Here is a 21,840-nt window from a genome sequence, read left to right as displayed (position 1 = left end):
CATCCTAATAATCATCTAATTTAATTTTCAAACATAATTTAACTTATTTCTTTTATAAATTATTAATCATATGATTATTTAAAACATAAAATCATTCCAACTGACTATTATTTTTTCAATCCTAATGTGTCTATACATATTAGGTTCAACTAATTTTGTAAATTATATTCTATTTGTTTCTTTTATCTTTTGCTACCATATGAATAATTTAATTAAACATCAGAATTCCTAGTAGACTCAAACATCATTAAATTTCGAAAATATAATAAATTTATTCAACTAATTGGTGATTTCTCCTTCGAAGTAATTTTTAGTGCCATCAAAACATGAACCACAATCTGAATTCTCTGGTAACAGAGGTGGGCAAATGAAAATTGTTTAGATTTTTAATTCCCTTTTAACGAAGAAAACAATGGGATTAACAGAAAAAGATGGGTTCAACAACGCTTGTAATAAATGTAACTTTTTATTTTTGTAGAGCATTATTAAGTCACAAGGTACTCCGGTGGTTTGCAACAGAGATGTTACATGTTTAAACTGTTTAGCTGTTAGTAACTATAGCAACGAAATGTCGGGTTGAACTGTTCGATTCTGGCAGTTGTTGCATTCATAAGCAAACATTAGGTGCTTCTCACAATGTTATTAGAATTAGTATATGATCTTACCTTAGAAGTGCGCAATTAATACTTGGTAAACGCTAATAACTTGGAAGATTTTTTTTTCTTAAATTATTAGCTCTCAGAAAAAGTTTAAGAAGATATTAATTAAGAAATATGCCTAAAATTGCTGAACCTTCTAGTGCTAAAAGTCCTTCTAAATCCAGTGAACATGTTCGCTCTATTGGAGAGAAGAATACATCTAGATCTTCTTTGTCAAGTCCATCAATAAGTAAGGAATATTTGAATTATCTATAAATTATTTAGCTAATTTTATGACATTTTGAATAATTTAATGTTGTATTTATTATTAATTTTAAACTTGAGAAAAGAATTGCAGATAGATGTACAGATGGTCAATTAAATAAAGTTAATTGAACGAGTTGTTATGGAAATTAATATTTGATATGTTTTATGACAGTAGTACTAGTTGCATTCATAAAAGGAAATGTAAGTTTTGTGGAAAGAACGTTAAAACAAATACCCTTTCTAGGAAGGTATCAACTGCAGCAAAAAGAGGGAAAAAGCAATTTAGTCGCTTCACATATTATGTACCTCAAACAGAACATAGTCCTGTCGAATGTTCGAACTGTAATTCGGAGCCTTCCTCCATTTGTAATTATTAATTTATTATTGTAGTTACTGAATTTTTTTTTCATGTTGTTAAGTTTTTTCTGTGCCTTTCAACTTCTAGTAGTACCGTTTATATGAGAATGATAATTACGGGTTTAGGACGAACTGGAATGCATTTGCACTCCATTATCTCTACAGAAAATAATGGCGTTAATAATGAAATTAACATCAGCTAAGGAAAGACCATGTATTTTTGCATTTGTTTAATTCTACTTTATTATATATTCCTTTCTAATTATTTAATTTCAGGCAAATTAAAAACCCTTCAACATTCAGTACCGTACTCCGCAAAGATAGCAGGGGTTTTGCAAGAGCTGAAGGATGACATTGTTAAGGAAACTCAGTTAAATCATATGGCTGGAGGTCAATATGTCATTTTATAATAATTTAAGTAATTAAATATGTCAGCTTGTGAAAATTATGTCAGAAATAGGGTATTTTTAGATCAAAGGACTAGACAGTCAATAATTATTCCTAGTGCTCAACAGTAACATGAGTAGAAGAAGGTACAAATAGTAATGGCTGGCTCGTATAAATATATTTCATTTCTCAATCAGCGAATTGATTTTTTTTACAAACAAGGTTTGTTAAACAAAGGAAGTTACCAAATATTGAGTAGTGTAAAGAGTTTAGAGTAAAGTTGAATAATAAGCAATGAAAGTCCGGAGGCCGGCAGTGCACTGAAAAAGCTCCGGGCGTCAATGACCTCTGATGCTGCCGCATCTTAAATTAAAATAAATTAATAACAAATAGGTAATTAACGTAATAATATTGTATTACAATCATTATTTTGTACATTTTCAAGACATTCTTTGGCAATGAACATAATTTTGTTCTCTGCTATTTTTAAGTGTGTTGGTTCATCTCATTATAAATTGATCAATATTTTTATTAGAGTAAGAAATTATTTTCAGTTATATATTAATCGTCAAAATTTTCATTCTTGTATCTAATTAAACTAATTTTCAATCTATCTGTTTATTCAGATTATATTCATCACACCTGTAACACTTCACCCAAGACTGGTCTAACTGAAGTGTATGTTGAACAGAATGGGCGATTTACTAAAGCACCAAAAGAGATTATTGAACAAGATATGAACAGTACATTGCGTTATTTAGGGACTTCTGATCCAGAGTAAGTTTTGTCTACGGAATAACAGTATATTTGTTAGTTTTACTCGTTAGTTTTTTTTTTTCTTTTGAAATTAACATTCAGATTCAAGGTATTTATAAAGTCTTTGTTATTAACTGTAAAAGGAGGCATTTAAATCGATGTAAATTTATGATATTGTTCTAGGTCTTAGATATTATTTAACGGATAATGTGAGAATTTAACAGTAATGTATGTTTGATACCTAATTTGGTAGTTGAACGGAAAGCCTGCCTAAAAAAATAGGCATTACTTTTTTTTTCTTTTATTTTTTACTTTTAAGAAATTTAATTCCTCTTCAACTAATAAAACTTATTTTAAATGATTTCCTAAAAGCATTTTTCTATTTTAAAACGTAAGAAGTTTTCTGTTAAAAATTAAATTCTAAAATGAAGTAATTAGATGATATTAAATACAGATAGTAGTTCATGATGTTAAATAACTATTCTTTGAAAAATTTTGAATTAAACCACAAAGGGGATGTAGTAATCTTTGTAGACTAAAAAGGGGAAAACACTTTTCTTATTAAGCTTTGTGGTAATAAAAAATAGTCAATGGAAAGTGAATATAGAGTTTAGCAACGAATGAGTGATACAGTATTATGATACAGTATTTTGAGTAATACAGTAGTATGTAAAAAATCTAATTTCAATGTGATAATATATTTTAATATTTAACAGGGAAACTTATAATACTCCTCTAGATATGGCAATTTATGCTCAAAAGACGTGGAGTGTAATGAGTAAAATTTGTTTTGGTATACTTGCTGGTATTGCTGTATACGATTTAGTCTTAGTAAGTATACTTTTTAGATACTAAACTTTTATTTGTTATTTGAATATTATCAGAGGAAATAGCTTGATTGAAAGACTAGATAAAGGTGCATTTGAGTTCTATTATTACCTTAAAAGTGGTATATTGGGTAAATTTCTTACATACTGTTGTATATAATATTGTATTTACATTAAGGACCGTAGTAAGCTACTTTTGCTATCTAGTAATTTGTATAATCATTTTTATTTTCTAGCTACATTTTCATTTGAAAATAACACGAAATCGATCAACTTTAGAGAAGTTTTTAGATATGTATTCGCCAAGTTCATTTCTAATCACAAAATGTTATCATATAATATTGACAATATGTTTAATCACACTTTTTGATTGGTAATTATATTTAGTTTAATAATTATAATCTGTTGGTGTCTAATATAATTATTTATTAACTCTTTTCTTACAGGTTTGATTTAGCACATATGAATCTACAACATTTTGCAGATACGTTAAATTTTAGAAGAATATGGGTTGTAACAATTATCTATTTGGCAGCACTATTCGCTGCATTATATAACTTCAGCTCGGACGATTTAATGATACTGTATGATAATGTCAAGCAAGATATCAAAGATTCTGAGGTATGAAAGAGTGTTTATTCTTAAATTGTGTTCTTTTTATTTGTCTTTAGGAAATATGCCGCTATGGACCATACATTTTTGTCTTAAAATCAGAATCATTTTTTCATTTAATCCGTTTTGCAGGACATAGACTACACGATATATTTCTGGATGGTTGCTAAGAAAGTTTGCTGCTGGTGTTGCCTTATTGGTTGGATATTTATTGCTTTAACAAACAATGAGGATTTATTTTTAATACACTTAATGGCAATGAAGAAATACGATTATGACGAAGATGTAAATCAAGTTTATGAAAATGTTAATGCAGTTCCTTGAACAAGTAATAATTAGTAATTTTTGGTTTATAGCGACAATTTTTTGTTCCTGTTTTTAATACAAATTGATTTATTTATTTAAAATTATTAATGAGTTTTTTTTATTGAATCTCATTTCATTGAATTTTATTTTATATTTTATTCTATATTTTAATGAAAACTGAGACTTGTAGACAATTAAACTATAGAAATTATTTTTTAACAATCGTGGCTGAATAATCCAGATACAAACAGAGATAATTTCTACTTATTTGGTTGGGTTTCACGAAAAAATCAATTACAACAATCAGGAAAGAGTTTTGAAGATAGGACATATTCTGTAATTGGGAAATATTGTGTCCAAGCGACCTAACGAACCCATCTTAGAGAGATAGGCTAGCAAATTCAAGCTAAAACCTTTTGTAAGACAAAGTCATAAACAGTGATTCCTAGGATTATTTTTACATTATCTAGTTAGATTTTAAAATTTCATTTCACCCATTTTCACTGAAAGCAACTGATGATGTATAACGAGTACGATTTAGAGAATGGCAATGCGCTGTAAGTAATTATTTGAAATGTTTCCACTTGAGGTTATTATTTAAAAGATATTAAGATATTTTCTTTTCAAATCTATTTAAATGTTTCTTTACTCTCTGAATAGGTCACAGCAATAAATTGTGCGCTACATAATATTACTCATGGTATCCTTGAATATTTACAAACTCTAGGAAGTGAAAGTAACTAACTTACAAACATAAACATAGAGCTTTTAGTCCTTGAACGTTCTACAGCTTAAAAAAAAAAAAAAAAAAAAAAAAAAATCTGAAAATACTACATTCGTACAGCCAATCATAAGAAGGTCAACAAAAGTGTTCAATGCATATAAATGCAAGAAAGTTTATAATTGCATTTATGTGCGTGAACGTACCCTTGAATTTATAATTATTGTAATATTTTTTTTTTAAATAGGAATCGATGAAATGTTTAATTTTTAGTTTTTTAATTTAAAAATAGAGTAAACTTTTTGTTCTTATCTTATGTCAATTTACCAACTAAATTTTCTTGTAAAATATTGCACTATAGTGAAAATAAAAAACAATGGTCATTAGTTAAATAAAATAAAGTTTCAGAAAACTTGAAAAATCCGCTCATTTAAAGGCAGACCTTTTTAAACTAAAAATTTTGGTCACACGTTTGACATTTATAAATTTATTAGAATAAATACTTTAAAATAGGTTAGAGGAAAACTTAACTTGTTTGCTACAAGAGATTCGCGGAGAGTTTCCTGAAAATGGTAAAAAATCGAAGTATACGTCGAATGGCTATTCAGTTTAAAAAAACATAATTGAAACTACCATAAAAAAAAAAAAAATTAAAAAACATGAAATATTCATTAATTACAGTTTATTTTTGTTACATACCTGCTTGATTAATTTTGTTCAGGTATTAGAACCTAAAAATTTACTGAAATGTTAGTTGGAATTTTCCTTAAAAAAAGGCGCTTACAGTATCTACTTTAAATTTTTACTGAAACACTATAAATCCCTTTACCCTTAAATCCCTTCCCCCAAGAAACCCTACTAATTATTTTTCCCTAAAAATATTCCATTTAAGTGGGAAGTAAAAAGTGTTTAACACCATTAGGAGGACTAAGAAAAATAAAGAAATAGATTTACAAGTGGCATTTCTTTGATCAAAATTTGGTGGTTGCTGGTATATACGAGGGTCGTTTGAAAAGTCCGTGCAAAAATAAAAACTACATAATTTTTTGGGGTAAACCTTTTTTATTTTTCAACATAGTCTCCTTTTAGGCTTATACACTTCGTCCAACGCTGCTCTAGTTTGTTGATCCCTTCCGAATAATAGGATTTGTCCAAGTCTGAAAAATAGCCATTCGTTTCTGCAATCACCTCCTCGTTTGAATAAAATCTTTTTCCCGCCAGCCATTTCTTCATATTGGGGAACAAATAGTAGTCCGAGGGAGCCAAGTCTGGAGGATAGGGGGGATGTGAAACGAGTTGGAACCCTATTTCCATTAATTTTGCGACCACAACTGCTGAGGTGTGAGCTGGTGCGTTGTCGTGATGGAAAAGGACTTTTTTGTGGGCCAATCGTGGGCGTTTTTCTTGCAGCTCGGTTTTCAAACGATCCAATAACGATGAATAATATGCACCTGTAAAAGTTTTACCCTTTTCCAGATAGTCGATGAGGATTATTCCTTGCGAATCCCAAAAGACAGTCGCCATAATCTTTCCGGCCGAAGGAACGGTCTTCGCCTTTTTTGGCGCAGATTCCCCCTTGGTAACCCATTGTTTAGATTGTTCTTTGGTCTCAGCAGTGTAGTGATGTATCCATGTTTGATCCACAGTGACGAAACGACGATTAAAGTCCTGCGGATTCTTCTGGAACAGCTGCAAACCGTCCTTGCAACACTTCACACGATTTCGTTTTTGGTCAAGCGTGAGCAATCGCGGCACCCATCTTGCGGATAGCTTTGTCATGTCCAAATGTTGATGCAAAATATTATGTACCCGTTCATTCGAGATGCCCACAGCACTAGCAATCTCACGCACCTTCACTTTTCTGTCATCCCATCACCATATCATGGATTTTATCAATGATTTCTGGAGTAGTAACCTCAACAGGGCGTCCAGAACGTTCAGCGTCACTTGTGCCCATATGGCCACTCCGAAAATTTTGAAACCACTTATAAACTGTTCTAATCGAAGGTGCAGAGTCACCATAATGTTTATCAAGCTTCTCTTTAGTCTCCTGAGGCGTTTTGCCTTTCATAAAGTAGTGTTTAATCAACACACGAAATTCTTTTTCGTCCATTTTTTGAAAATCACTCGACTTCCTCGATTCAAACGAATGCCGAACACAAAGAAATAGACCGATCTGGCTGAAACTTGGTGTGTGTTCTTCCAAGAGATGCTACTAACTAAACATAACCTCGATACGCGCCATTGGTGCTATCTCTCTGACTTTGCACGGACTTTTCAAACGACCCTCGTACATACTTAAATTGAAAATCAAATATGAAAGGTTTTTGAGTTGCGCTGCCTACATATATTCCAACAAATTTCTCAAAATAAAGCAATTCGTTAAAAGCACATTTTCCAGCAACATAACGTGTACTTATTTCTGGGTGAAAACACAAAAAATATAAAATCTTCAGGATTTTAAATACATCCTCTTACAGGGCAAGGAACATCCATGAGAAAATTCATTTTGCTGTCTTTAATAAAATTTTATTTCATAACCTTTCCATATTATAATATTACATGGACATAACACCAATCTTCTACATAATAGCTTTAGAAAGAGATATAAATCAAGACACTATCACAAAGAGAGTATTGAATTGAATAAAAAATGATAATAAAGTATTTACTAATTAAAAAACAATGAGCAAAAAAACCTTATGTCATGGAAATAACATTAAATAAAAAGAAAAATCTCATTACATATTGAAATACGTACACTGTATTCCGTTATTTATTTTATTATAATTATTTATTTTATAAGATTTGCTCTTTTAAATAAAATAATAATGAAAATAGACAAAAATAAATGATTTAAATAATACAACAATGGTAACATAATTCCTTATTAGCAACAAATGTAATATAATTGTTGGCAATCATTATAATAATTTTTTATTGCACGTTATATTTATGGCAGTTTTTTACAATTAAGATAATGATTAATTGATTATTCTTTTGTTATTGAATTATTAAAATAAAGCTTGGCCAGCTTGAAACTATTCTAAATTTAAAAATTATTGATGCATTTTAAACAATTTTAGAATGATACAATGAAACAGAAAATTTTTGTAATTTTGTCTTTTCTGTTCCCCCCCCCCCCCTACGTTTAACTAACTGATTTTTAGATTATAGAATTTCTGTTAATAAAGTAAAATGTTATTATTTTTGAAAAAATAAAATGAAAATTTAAAATTTTCTTTCTCTTAACAAAATTATTAAAGTTTAAAAGTTATCATTAAACACTTAAATTAATTATATGTACAACAAAGTAAATAAAAAAAAACATGTTCATAGAACTTACGTTGTAAATATATCATAGATATATGGGATAAAAATCACTAACCGTTCAGCTTCTAATAGAAATTTATTCTTTTATGGATTCGCCTTATCAACAGCGTTTCCATTAAAAAAGATTCAATAATTTCTTAAGCCTACTTGGTTAGCAAACAAAATATGCTTTTGAAATTCCAAAGTGGACTTCTTAATTATGCTTAACTTTTAATAATTTCATTCAATTTTTTTTATTTTTGTGGAAATTACCTTCCAAGTAAAATTAAAATAATTGCATTAATGATAGACATATATACAAACATTTTTTGCCACAATAGGCATACTCTTTATTCTCGCCAGAGTTAGCATCTTATAAAATGAAATAAGAATCAACTTTAGCGAGAGTACGTAATATAATTTAAGTGGGTTATAAAACAATAAATGGGAAATATATACAAAGGAACTCTTTGGGAGTATTACAACCTGGTAATCCTCTTAGAGTCGAACTGCTTCTTTTTTTGTTTTTAAAGGGAATATGGATGGCAAAATTGATAGACAAGTCTTTGCGAGCGTTCCGTCTTTTTCATGATACCTTTCTTGTAATATTGCCTAATCGAACGAGACAATTTGTCATAGTTCATTGCTGGACGATTTTTACGTTGACCCCATAACCTTGCAACTCTTACTGAATCCTCTATTTTGAATACTCCAGTTTGACGATCTACCCAACGTATGCAGGTACCATACATGGCTGGAGAATTAAGTAATTCTTTAAGAAATTGCCATAGATGGATATGTGAACCACCGCTACTGCTTCCGCCGCGACTTGAACTACTTTTGGGCGACGCTTGTGAAGTGCTACCCATTTCATCGTCCTCTTCATCTGTGAACAAAAAAAAAATCCACATTACTGAAATCAGTCAACAATATACATACAATTTAGGTTAACTATGTTGTTTTTTTAAAGTCTTATGAATTTTTAACAGACACGAGTTCCTTTATAAGCTTTTTATTTTATTTTCTTTTTGAAGAATTTATCAAGAACAAATCAAAAAAACAATGTCAGCCCACATTACAATGGCATAATGATTTATTCCAAAAGTATCTATAATTTATTTAAAAAATTCTGCATGACAAGAATTTTTATAGATAATATATTTATGACCCGAACTATTTGAATGTCAAAATATCAAGGTGAAAGGGTATACGCTGTTCTTGGATAAGGATTTATTTTTGTATCTATTTAAACTCACGTGGGTTAGATTAATAAATATTATGGCTTTGTTCACTTAAAGGAACGTTTGTGAAAAGAACAAGAATAAATTTATTGTTCTTAGTCAATTACCTTCACTTTTTTACAATAATTGTAAACTATAAATTATGATGTAACATCGTAATCATGCACATTTCAAATTTGTCTAAATGCAGAAATGTTAAAGCACATACCGGTATTTATGAAATAAAAAAGAAATCGTATTTACAAGCAAATATTCCTCCAGAGAAACACTATTATTATTACATTTATTAAAAGCATAAATTATTTACAACAATAATTAACTTATTAAAAGTAACTGGAATGATTTAAAAATTATGATAACCACTCGGTTTTTTCGAACAGAATAATTAATGTTATTTTTATATATTTATTTTTTTTTTACAATAAATATCCCATTGATTTAAAATATTGAGTTTTATCTGATCTTTTTGAATTTTTTATCAAACAACATTCCATATGAGAACACTTTTAGGTTGCACTTATGATCCTAACAAAGCATTGAGAGATAAAGATGAAACAGTTTTCGCCAAAATGTGCCTAAAGAATACTACCGACCGGTATGAGCAAGAAGTTTTAGAAATTAGGAAGGGTATGGTGGTTCAAAGAATAATTTAATCGTACAAAGACTTGGAGATAAATGAGAATAACCTAGCGCGTTAACAGATTAATCTTGAATGTCTCCGATTTTTAATTAAATTCAGGAGGAACCCTTAGTAGTTTGGAATTCCTTATTACTGATAGAGGTTCACTTCTGCTAGGTTAGGTCAACAAAATGAAAAGTTACAGGCATGTGGGTTGGATGAAATTTGAAAGTAAAATCACTAAAAATAAGGAAAGGCAAATTCCAAGTTAAAGAAGAGTGTTTGATTCAAAGCAACACAAATAGAAAATGTGGAATAAAAAGATGTTGAATCTGTGAAAATTTGGAGGGCGCCAGTTGTAAAAAATATTTTTTAATTAACAATAACTAGTTAGACCAGATTTCTTCTTTATAATATTACAATACTTTCCTAAAATGACTCACAACCTGACCTCGAAGAACACAACAAAATTTGTCAAAGCGTTGGCGAAAAATTAAGAGTTCATTTATTGAAAAAATCCTCACAAATATAATAATCAGCAATAAATAATAAATACTCCTTAGCTTTGAAATATTCTGAGTAAGGTTGTAATGAAAAGTGATTTGAGTAAATTGTGAGATTTATGTGAAAAGAAATCTTGTATTTTGTTTGTCTTAAGTTGTTACATTTTTTTTGGGAACAAAAAAAAAATTGCAGAATTTGGTTCTTCCCTCTCTTAATCATGAGAAGCAAATAAAAGTTTAAAAAATACATGATTTTTATCTATAACTATAGAGAGAAGCAGTCAGAAAACTACTATGTTATATAGCAGCCTGCTACAAGAGAGAGGCCAGATCATAAAGTAATGGCTGTTATGAAATAAATTATATATCAGTTGTAAAAGGAGAATAACAAGATAGTTATGTTGGACTTAATGTTCAAACAACGTACATTATATATATTGTGTAGAGTATTCACGTGTTAATAAGTTTTTCCAAGGCTATCAACTGACTTAGTACAAGGTCATATTATATATTAAAGACCAATCTTTTATTTTATGTTTATTTTTAATTTAACATCATTTGAAAACATATTTAATAATGTGAGCGCTTGTGCGCAAATAAAATTTGTAATTTGTAAGCCTTTAGTTAATGTATTTATGTATTTCTATTAATATTAAGTTGCTTAAAGTGGCGTTTTTTAGTTTTCTTTAACTTAAATCTCATCATTTAATTTGCTGTGCAGTCCGGTCCATTTATAGATATAAAGTAGATATTTTTACAGATAAAGTAGCCGATTTAAAGACAGTTTTTATTATGCAATAATAATACAGAAAATGTTTAATATCTATAGTGTGCACTTTCTTTTTTAGAGGGAATTCCCGTACTTTGTAACGCCAAGGAATTGTAGCTATGAATAATAAGGTAAAAAAAAATTTCTTTTCCACTTAAGTAACAATACCAAGAAAGTTTAATAACCGTGAATTTGTTCAACTACCAAGGATTTTGTATAATCTTGTTTAATTATATAAGTAAAAATTATTAATTATATAAGTTTTGGGATTTACTTCATGAAGTAGATAAGTGTACTTTAGTCGTCTCTTTACAGTATACTACCATACGTTCAAAATTCCATTAGAGGCTTAAGGAGTTAGCTAACTAAAACAACGCGAACTAAAGGTTATATTGTGGCACCAAAAAAGTTAGAGCACCATCGTCAGTTAGTATTTTTAGTTTAAGAAGATAGGTGAGTAGCTCCTGAATATAGTAAAACTAAATGCATCTGTTGGCAAATGGAGAATAATTTTTTTTATTATCATTATTTACAATTTATTTACAAAGAAACTACAAAGTATTTACAGGAGTACCAATGAAGTAATTCTAGCTCCTACACAGTCTTAGTATTATCACCCAGGCTAAAAAAGAAGTAAAATTTTGATTAGAGGAGAAAAAAATGGAGAATAATTGAAATTTTTCGCTCTACTACCAAAGAGATATATCTCAATAAAAGTAATCCGCTTCAACAGCGTTCATATTACTTTGAATGTCCTAAATGCCCGGAACATACTCAAAAACGTGAAACATCTTATTTTGGTTACCAAATATCATCAGAATGTTAAGCAGACCCATACAAGTGTTACAATGATTAGGTAGGTTTTAAATCAACCTGTGGAACAACCTGGCTGCTTAAGAAGATAAGACATCTTCTTTCTTGGGATAATAACAGCTTTAGTTGAACCAAATGCACAGATACTGTAGATTGCGAATTTTATATTATCTAAAATATTGTAATTAAAAACTGAAATGTATTTTACCGGTCAAATTAAAAAGAAAAATGTATATTTCACCAGATGTATATATTTAAGGTCTAAAAATAGTGAGGCTAAGTGAAAAAAAGGTTTATTACTATAACAATTCTATGGTATTTAAAACCCCAATGTTTTTCAGTTAAATCTCGCAAACAAATTTCTTAAAGCTACAGTTCTCTTAACTGGGACACTTTACTGAAAGGTTATTTCGTTGTTCCATAAAATTATCAGGGACGTTTTTACAATTTTTTCTTTTTACTTCATTACTTCAGGGCATTTTATTATACATTTGCAACCAATTTGCATACATTAAAATTGGAGATAAATACAGATTGAAGTTTTAAAAAATTACAGCCTGTAAAAGGAGTTTTGATATTTTTGCATCATCAATTCATAGACAGCAAACTGTTGATTAAAATAATTTAAAACGACATACTTAAGCTTTACAAAAAAAAAATAAAAAATAAATAAGAGCAGGACTCTTAATAATTATTTAAATATATAGATTACACTTAATTATACTGATCTGAATTTCAGAAATTCTTATTAAAATAAATATCTGGATGAGGTTAACTCCTACTCATTGAATTTCGCATTTTTTAAATGAAACGCTTCCCACAGTGTCCACCTTTGGTGATCACTTAAAATCAATCAGAGCTGGAATTTTGGAATCTTTAGGATTATTATTTAAAAGCTAAAGGGTATTTAAATTTAAGAGAACATTGAATTGTTTTTTTTTAAAAAAAAGTTTTCTAAAAACGATAATTCCTTTACATTCTAAAATTGATGACTAATTTTTGAAGAAGTGAAAGTGTACAAGCCTAAACATTTATATCTCTTAATAATAATAAATAATAATTGTGAAACACTCACATCACTTTCACTTAGAACAGAATTCTAATTCAAATAAAAGTGTAGGCGGTGAAACTGAACAATATCTCGTAATGAAGTAAAGAAATGTCTATTTTTCAAGCAGACTTTACGTCTAAGCACCTAATACGGTGTCGTGGACAGAGGCAAACGTATTTTACTATAAATTTCTCATATTACCCATTAAATAATGTTCAATCTCTTAACTTTTCTTGACACACCTTTAACCGTAGCGCCAATATCTTGTATTAAAAAGAACCGTTTTAATGAAGGCTTTTGTACCTTTAGTAGTGAAATGCTTTTTTCTCAACAAAATGTTTCTAACATAACCGAAAACTAATTGAACCTTATAGTTCGAAAAATGAATAAAGTAATATTTTTTAATATATATTTTTAAAAATGTTCTTAATTTGGTTTATTTTCTTCAAAAACCGGCAACTTGACACCCTAAAGACTGTACAGTATTCCACATCATTTGCATGTGTAATCAGTTAGTTTGGTTGTTGTCACTTTAAGTTTGCAACCTTTGCATAGCTTTCTAAATTCACAAAAAAACGAAAAAATAAAAAAATAAAAAAAAAAGAAAGAGTAGAAGGAATACAAGATTCTTTAGCGTTGACAACAACCGAGTTGACGTAATCCATCTCGCATCAGTTCTGCTTTCCACACCCGCCATTCTAACCATACCTCATGCGCACATGTATGGACAGGTAGAAACTTGAAATGACGTCACATTCATAGTGCAATAGTAAAAGATTTCCCCCATTATTCCTTTGATAATATCTTTATTAAAATCAATAACTGTTTAATCACGGATAGTGTAATATTTTTTACTTTTTTTTGGATTGCATTTAATGAATTACGATAAAATACGTCTTACATAAATCTTAAGATAAATTACGCGTACTTTAATGACGTTTCTGAAATCTGGGAATCCCCAGTTTCGTCATGGATGAACACACTGCTCTCCCTTCTGGATTTAGTTTTATTTTAACCACAAAGTTAAACCATAATATCCGAGCGAATGAGAGTTAAGAATAATAAAATATTAAGCCACTTTTTAATTGAGTTTGCGAAGTTTAAATAAACTTAAGCTTTCTTCGCTGCAATTAGTAATATAAATCAACTAAATGTTTTTTGTGGGAGGGGATTAGCTAAGTAGTTAGTGTATACTGGTTTCTAATGCGGTGATCCCGAGTTCGATTCCAGCTGCTGACCCTTAGATTTTGTTGGACTATCGCAAGATTGAAATGAAATTATTTAAATTACGAGGTGTGGCTATTAAATAACGAGACTGATGCTGCTACAGAAGAACTATGTATACGCCAAATCCTAACGACCGACAGCTGTGCAGCGTAAAGCCTTCTCTTTCGATTGCAGCGTCTCACGTGTTCGTAGAGAAATCTGTCTGACCGAAACCGTCGTTTGTGTAAGAGGTGTTAGTTTCGTTTTGCCGAAAACATGATACTAGACATGTAGTATAGCAACGAATTGTCGTGCAATTTCACATGAAACTTGGTGAAACCGCTACTGAAACTTATCTTTTATTAAAAGAAGTTTATGGCGATGAAAGTTTATCAAGTGCGCGAGTTTTTGAGAGGTTCAAGCGTTTCCAAGATGGCCGGGAAGACGTCGGAGATGATGACCACCCGGGTCGCCCTTCCACGTCCAAAACGGATGAAAATATCGATAAAATAAGACCAAGTCAGGGGAGTTCTCCATCAAGACAACGCGCCGGCTCACACTGCATTGTCTGTTAAAAGACGTTTCTAGCCAAGTACAACATCCCAGTTTTAGGCCCCGCCTTATTCGCCTGACCTGGCCCCTTGTGACTGTTATCTGTTCCCCAAAGCCAAATCTACATTAAAAGGAACACGATTTCAGTCCATTCAAGCTGAAGAAAGAAAAAGCGGCAAGCCTCATGCAGGAGCTCACAGTAAAAGACTTCCAGCACAGTTTCGAACAATGGTAAATCCGCATGGAGCGTTGTAGGTATAGGGGAGGGGTGTATATTGAAGGTGATAATAACTAAATATGTATAAATTTAAAATAAAATGTTTTACAGCATCAGTCTCGTTATTTAATAGTCACACCTCGTATTTTAGCTTTAAAATGATTGGTTTCCAAGTTGATTAATTTTGTTTATAAATTATATACAAGTAAAAACGTTTTAAAGAGATTCATCGATTTGTATAAACTTGTTTAGCGAGATCTTTAAACACGAAATTAACATTTCTATCTCCTTTTCTTCGTCTTTTTTGTTTTACAAACAATGCAGACAACTAAAAAGGAATTAATGCTGAATCATTTTAACAAGGGAGTGGTCTTTTTTTAAGAAGTAGGTGTGTCTATTTGAAATTTTTTTGTATATATTTTTATTTTTTTTAAAGAAATTAAAGTAAAAAATTTTTACCATCAGATGGTTCTCCTGAGGAAGATCCAGATCTTGTGGTGGTGGTTTCATGTAGAAGTCCGCTCACATCGACTGTAGTTTCGTCCATACTTGCTGCCTTCCACAGTTCTAATTGGGCGTGTAGTAATGACCCTCCCTGTGAATTATTACACACATTTATGTTAGGTTATCTCATAAACTTAAGTAGTAGCTAATTTGAAACGCTAATAAAAATTCGATATTCTAATTTCGATATTCTAAATTCGATTAATTCTTTAAAAGCAGATATTTGTAATTTTGCGACTGAACTATAAGTTTTCATTATCTAGGATAGAAAGTTTATAAAAACAAAAGAAAATAAAAAGGTTGATTGTTAAAATTCTGTTGAGCAATCAACAAATGGTGTTTTTTTGAACATCTGCCAAGAGGAAGTAAGACTTTTTAGAGCTATCCACTTTTCGAAATTTACTATAAATAATTTTATTCTGACTTCCTTAATTTTTTGCATGCTAAGCAAACTTACTTAGGATCCTGTCATAGTTCTTATAATTGTAACATTACTCCAGCAAAATTGATTTTTGTTTCTGAGGAAACAGCAAAGTGAAGCTTTTGTTTACACTGCCACTATTATTAATATCTTCTTATGGTTCTTTCTCTACCTTTTACACAAAGTGAGGTTTTCCTTCGTAGACCTTTTACAATCGACTTCTTGTTCTGGACAAGCTCGTTTCTCCTAATCAAATACCAGAATTCTCTTTGCGAAAGCTTCTATCGCTGCCCCTTTTCTATTTTATTTGGAATATTTATTCTAAATTGCTTTTATTACATTTATATTTTGTATTCACAGTCCTAAGTGTCGTACTTCGTCAACTGGAGGAGTAGTTTAGAGTGGTTCAGTTCAACTGGTGTTCACTTAGATGTAAAGGTTGCGCTGATTTTTTGCTCATTTATTTTTATTTTCCATTTCCGAAACCACGGTTTCCAGAAGGTTTAAATGAATTTGAAAATTCTGACTGGGTAGGATCGGAAAACGATGAGAATGAGCAGTATCGTCAACGAATTCATTAAAAATTAAATTTAATACATAAATTGGTATATTTTATTAATTTTAATTTAAATAATACTTGATTTGTATTAATCTGAAGCACAGGTCTCAATTAAAGAGAATCAAGATAATGAGATTTGTTCTCTACCAAGATCACGGTGTACTTGAAATCGTTTTGAGGATCAAGGTTGAGCGTCCCTTTTTGGGGGACTAATGGTTGGTAGGTGTTCAATGTTAGTTTTGTTTTTACTCTTTGTTAAGATTACTTATTAATGTAAGTAGAAGGGATACAGATGTTGTATAGCAGCACTCTTACTCTCAGATAGACGAGGGTCCTTGAAGGTTCCTGACCTCTATCTAGGTCGCTTTCTTTTACCGCACTTTCTCCTCTTCTCCTGTCCAATAACATGACAACAAACCGACACCCAAAGAGTTGTGGTCTTTGTCTCTCTCTCACTCGCTACCTTCCATCTGGAGGTAGTTACCACAACTCTACATAACCTGATATCCACCCACCTTTGGTTATATTCCAACCAATCGCGCCCACTTTACCATTTCTTCAATTCCCATCTTTTTTTTTTTTTTTCCTCCTACTATAAAATATATTTTAAGCCGCTGTTCCTTCTCTTCTATTTCTTAACCCAGCCCATCCAATCTTCTCATCTCCATCTCTTTGCTACGCAGGTAAAAGAGACGACAAAACAGACAACTTTCTAAACTTCAAGGACGTCTACACTATATCGTTCCTCTCCCACTAACTTAGGACTTGCAAATTTATTCTAAATCTTCTATATTCATTTTTTGTTTTAATAATATATTGTGGCCATTAAATATAAATTAAAAAAACCACACTGAATTGAGATCTTCCACTTTCTGGTGAGGGAAGAACAGATAACTTGTATTCCATCTTCTTACTATGATCCCAAGTATTCATTACAAATATTTCGCAATGCCATCCAAATAAGAAGAATAAAAATAGCAGTATACAGAATACATATTCCTCGCTGGTTATCAAGGAATGCTCGAAGTTCTTCTGGGGAAACTAGACAAAATGTGAACAACCATGAGCCAGAAATTCATCTTTCTTTCCGCTTTGGATTTTAAGATTGATATACTTTTTCAGACTAGTAAATAAAGAGTAGAAAAAATTTGAAACTACTTTCTGTGTGTTGTGAACTCTGGACAAGCAATGGTAGTCTGAATTGATTATCAAAGTACTCGCATCAGCGCAGTGCCTTTGTCTCCTCAATTCCTACTGGAGTATTTGTGAGGGGTATTGTGCTAACAGAAATCTATAGTGCTCTCTATGGAAACAGTGTAAAACTACTTTATCTAAACTCCTCGCCATGTTCAAGTTATCCCAAAATCAGCATTTGTAAGAAAAATTTTAAGAGTATTATTATTCGCTTTCTTCAGTAAGTTATCCAAGTCGAGAACCGTAAAAAGATTTATACCAACTTCATAAGAAAGAGGACGCTTCCATGGCCGGTGACTGCCAAAAAACTAGAAACACTGGCTAAGTCACTCGTATAGATGACCGAAAAAAAAGTGTCCCTCAAAAAGTTTGTGCAGATCTTTCGGAGATCAGCTAAGGTTGGATTTCTGCAGATTGTTGAAGCATCTGATAAAGAAGTTGAGGCTCTCCAAGGGTTGTAAAGCCAAAATGTAGAAGAAGAAGTAACCAGCAAAAGGTAATCCACGTTGGAGTCTCTCTTATCTCCGACAGGAAATTCCAAAATCTTCCAAAATCCAAAGCGGAAAGAAAGATGAATTTCTGGCTCATGGTTGTTCACATTTTGTCTAGTTTCCCCAGAAGAACTTCGAGCATTCCTTGATAACCAGCGAGGAATATGTATTCCGTATACTGCTATTTTTATTCTTCTTATTTGGATGGCATTGCGAAATATTTGTAATGAATACTTGGGATCATAGTAAGAAGATGGAATACAAGTTATCTGTTCTTCCCTCACCAGAAAGTGGAAGATCTCAATTCAGTGTGGTTTTTTTAACAACTACTGGAGTCTCTAAGTCTTAAGATGTTCCTCCAAACTCAAAGCGCTCTTGACCACCATTTTGTTACTAAACGCCACCTTTGAAAGTAATCTATTCTTCTAAAAAAGTGCCGATCCTTCATTGGGTGCCCAGAAAGTGTCTGTTATCTCATTACTCTCTACGCCAAAATATCCTATCCCTCAGAATGCACAGAGCTTACCCAGATATATCTCCCACCATTTGGACACTGATGACAGACCATCACCTCAATGTTTTAACGACTATTTCACGGTTTACATTTTCTGTTTTCGATAATGGCCGTCAATGTGATCTGAATCCATCATTCAATTGCGTCAATTTGAAGATGCCGGTCTAAGACTCAGTGTGTTATCCTAGCCAATAAATTCAAGTCTAATTCTTTTAATACAGATTCATTGCTTCACATTTGAAAAGTGGATGTCATTCTTTAAACTTCAAAAAAGATGGAAAGATTTCTTCGAATCAATTCTTAATTTCCAGTGACGGCTCGTCCTTAACTTAAAGGTCATTAAAGATATCTATTTAACGTTAAAAATGCCTCTTCTAAGACCACTTATGGATATCCTGAGAAGCTTGAATCTCTCATTACGTGCTCAGTACTCGCATTATTCGTAAGACATAAAGTAGTTCAGAACGTAGTTTAAATTTTGTTCAACTTTTTTTGGGTTACTTCCAACTGTGTGTTGCTAACTGGCTTAGACTGGGCCAAAAGTTTGCACATTACACAAGCTAGGCTTTCTTTAAGCCTTTCTAAAAAGAAAGAAAGACGAAAAGACTTTCTTTTTAGAGAGGTTGCTTTGGAAAAAAAAAACTCAAATTGTGTCGTAAATCTTAATAATATTGCCTCAATGTTAGAAATAGTCCCAAAAATTAATTCTGTTCTGAAGGTTTCAACCTCCTCAAGTAATTTCTTAAAAACAGAATTAATCAGATCTTGATGAGTCAGAGCTTGAAGGTAGTACACTAAAACTAATTAGAAGAATTTCATTCCTAAAAATTATTAAGTAGAAAAAAAAGCTAACTTTAAATTGTAAACCAACTAAACGAGCTGCTAGTTCAATATTTTTAAAAACTACTTAACTCACACACGTAGACCCCCCCAAAAAAATAATCTAGTTAATTGATTGATACTGACCTCTGGCGCTCTCTGTTGGAAGTCCTGTTCGGAGAGCGTCACAAGGGAGTGGCCTGGCATTTGGAAGTATTGCGCCGTAGTGGAGGGTAGACTGTACTGGGCCAGATTCCATGCCAACCATGTCTCTACTTCTTCAGCTGTCCATTTACTAGGATCTAGTTTTGAAACAAAATAACACCAAATTATCATCCATTTTTTAATTAGTCAGTAATTTAAAATCAATATTAATTGTAACTTTAAAAAATATTTATGAATTTTTTGATATTTATAAAGTAAAGTAAAGCTTATTTTTTCAGGCTCGCTTTAGGTTTCAACTACCAAATTAGGTGTTGTGGACGGAGGTGATAACTACAAAAATTTCTCACATTATCGCATTAAATAAAATCCAAAGCCTAGACCGGAAATCAAAGCCAATACCAACAAGACTTCCAAGCTTTGCGAGACACGCCGCTAACCTCTAAGCTCAGTGACACCTAAAAAAACAGTATCCAATCCGATTTGTCCACTGTTCCCTCGTCTTCTTCACTTATTTAAAACAAGTATATGATTGAAATTATTCATTGAAAGCAAAAAATTAATAACAAATAAATGATTTTGGATAATCTCGTGTTAGAGCTGTAATCCAAGTCAGATAAATATTTTAATAAATGTACTGTTTAATCCCGTTATTAAATTGAAGAATTATTATAACGATAAGTAAACTGTGCAAACAGTAAAGTTATCTACATCGTTACGCAAATGTAAGTACTGCAGTGTGGTGCACTTTAATGGAGTGCATTGTTGCAGAAAAGTTCACTGCATGCTTTCAAAGTGAAGGACGCCTGCTCTTATATTTATAACTAAGGTGTGTTTTGCGCTTTTTTAAAGATTTAAGATTTGTTCTTAAATTATTTACAGTCCCATGCTACTTATAATTATTACCAATGACTTTCTTAACTAAATTTAAGAAGGTAATTAACTTTAAATCCCTTGAACCTTGGCTAAAGAAATGGGGTAATTAAAATAAATCAAACAAAATTAGATTCTCTCTATGGCGAACTGTTATTCCATCTTCATAGTAAACAATTGCTTAGCCTGGAATCTACACACTAGACTTAGACGGTAAGAACTGAACAGACGATTCGAACTTCTCTCTAGAGTTCTCGACAAACGATCGTATCTTTTATTAGGCAACAAAGCCATAAACGTACGCAGTCATTCTTATTACTTTAAATATCATAATACTTTTTTTAAATAAAGTATAGTCATTCGCGGGATTCGAACTGGGGATCTCCCACTTAGAAAGCCACGCTCTTGACCACTAGTCCAACACCCGCCCATCCTTGGTAAGATATTCTTACCGTAATCATAGATCAAAACGTCTTGCATACTGGGGTGCATTAAAATGATGTGATGATCGCTTTTATTTGATGATAAAACAAATTCATCCTGTCTCACCCATAACCATTGCATTTACACTACATTTTTTAAAATCTTCAATTATTATTATTTCTGTTTTTTTGCGTCACCAATAACAATTTTTGCAGTCAGAGGACCCCTCCCAAAACGTGTATTTCTGATGGAAAATTAATATCACGAATAGATAAAATTGTAACTTTGATCTTAAATATCTCGACTAATGTTAGGGATATCGAAACGGGGTTAACGTCATTTTTCACAGTTTTTTTTTTTGTAGTTTTCATAATCGTTATCAAAACCAGTGGTCCTTATGAAACCCCGATCACGTTTTTGGCCTTAACTCCGCCAAAAATGAAGGTACAGCATCGGGGGGGGGGGGGTGAAAAATTTGAAAACTAGACAAAATTTCGCTATCCTAAAAAGTTATTAGCGATTGGTGCGTTTTAAATGGATCACCCTGTACGTATTCGCTCGAAGTTGCAGCACAAGTAAGAGCTCATAGGGCTGAATAAATAGCCAAAATAATCGAAGTATGAGCAATTTCTGTTTTACCTTTGCAGCGCAGGATCTCCCACAACGACCCTGCGGGGTCCTCCATACTATTCTAACTGGAGCATTCTTCGTTCGAAACCCCATTAA

General features: G+C 31.5%; 2 protein-coding genes across 7 annotated transcripts in view; one reads left to right on the top strand and one right to left on the bottom strand.

The window, feature by feature from the left end:
- Nucleotides 1-153: 153 nt before the first annotated feature.
- LOC141460881 (uncharacterized) lies at nucleotides 154-4,254 on the top strand. Of its 4 annotated transcripts, XM_074141312.1 has the most exons (8): nucleotides 158-888; nucleotides 1,150-1,271; nucleotides 1,539-1,652; nucleotides 2,276-2,426; nucleotides 3,122-3,236; nucleotides 3,469-3,605; nucleotides 3,679-3,853; nucleotides 3,977-4,254. In XM_074141312.1, the coding sequence occupies exons 3-8, from the start codon at nucleotides 1,643-1,645 to the stop codon at nucleotides 4,166-4,168; spliced, it is 780 nt and encodes a 259-aa protein (XP_073997413.1). In that variant the 5' UTR covers nucleotides 158-888; nucleotides 1,150-1,271; nucleotides 1,539-1,642; the 3' UTR covers nucleotides 4,169-4,254. The 4 variants fall into 4 exon arrangements, with proteins under 4 accessions (XP_073997410.1, XP_073997413.1, XP_073997409.1 ...); XM_074141309.1 differs by lacking the exon at nucleotides 1,150-1,271 and having other exon boundaries at nucleotides 154-888; XM_074141308.1 differs by lacking the exon at nucleotides 158-888 and having other exon boundaries at nucleotides 1,030-1,271.
- Nucleotides 4,255-8,005: 3,751 nt separating this feature from the next.
- Ets98B (DNA-binding protein Ets98B) overlaps nucleotides 8,006-21,840 on the bottom strand; it is a 56,171-nt gene continuing 42,336 nt past the window's right edge. For all 3 annotated transcript variants that reach the window (XM_074141300.1, XM_074141303.1, XM_074141302.1), the window contains exons 3-5: nucleotides 19,804-19,958; nucleotides 15,614-15,749; nucleotides 8,006-9,069 (exon numbers count right to left, since the gene is read on the bottom strand). In XM_074141300.1, the coding sequence (XP_073997401.1) occupies nucleotides 8,711-9,069; nucleotides 15,614-15,749; nucleotides 19,804-19,958 (650 nt within the window). In that variant the 3' untranslated portion in view covers nucleotides 8,006-8,710. The remainder of the gene's footprint in view (nucleotides 9,070-15,613; nucleotides 15,750-19,803; nucleotides 19,959-21,840) is intronic.

Source organism: Rhodnius prolixus, unplaced genomic scaffold (genome assembly GCF_049639745.1).
Source record: "Rhodnius prolixus isolate KJV_2025 unplaced genomic scaffold, Rpr scaffold_6, whole genome shotgun sequence".
Classification (NCBI taxonomy): domain Eukaryota; kingdom Metazoa; phylum Arthropoda; class Insecta; order Hemiptera; family Reduviidae; genus Rhodnius; species Rhodnius prolixus.
The sequence above is the reverse complement of the archived record's forward strand: the minus strand, read 5'-3'. Positions and strand labels throughout refer to the sequence as shown.

Bases quoted from the DNA above. Each gene is read 5' to 3' on its own strand.
- LOC141460881 (XM_074141308.1), top strand. From the start codon at position 1,064: ATGTTTTATGACAGTAGTACTAGTTGCATTCATAAAAGGAAATGTAAG. The intron at 1,653-2,275 runs GTCAATATGTCA...CTGTTTATTCAG, and splicing joins GTTAAATCATATGGCTGGAG to ATTATATTCATCACACCTGT. The intron at 3,854-3,976 runs GTATGAAAGAGT...TCCGTTTTGCAG, and splicing joins AAGATATCAAAGATTCTGAG to GACATAGACTACACGATATA.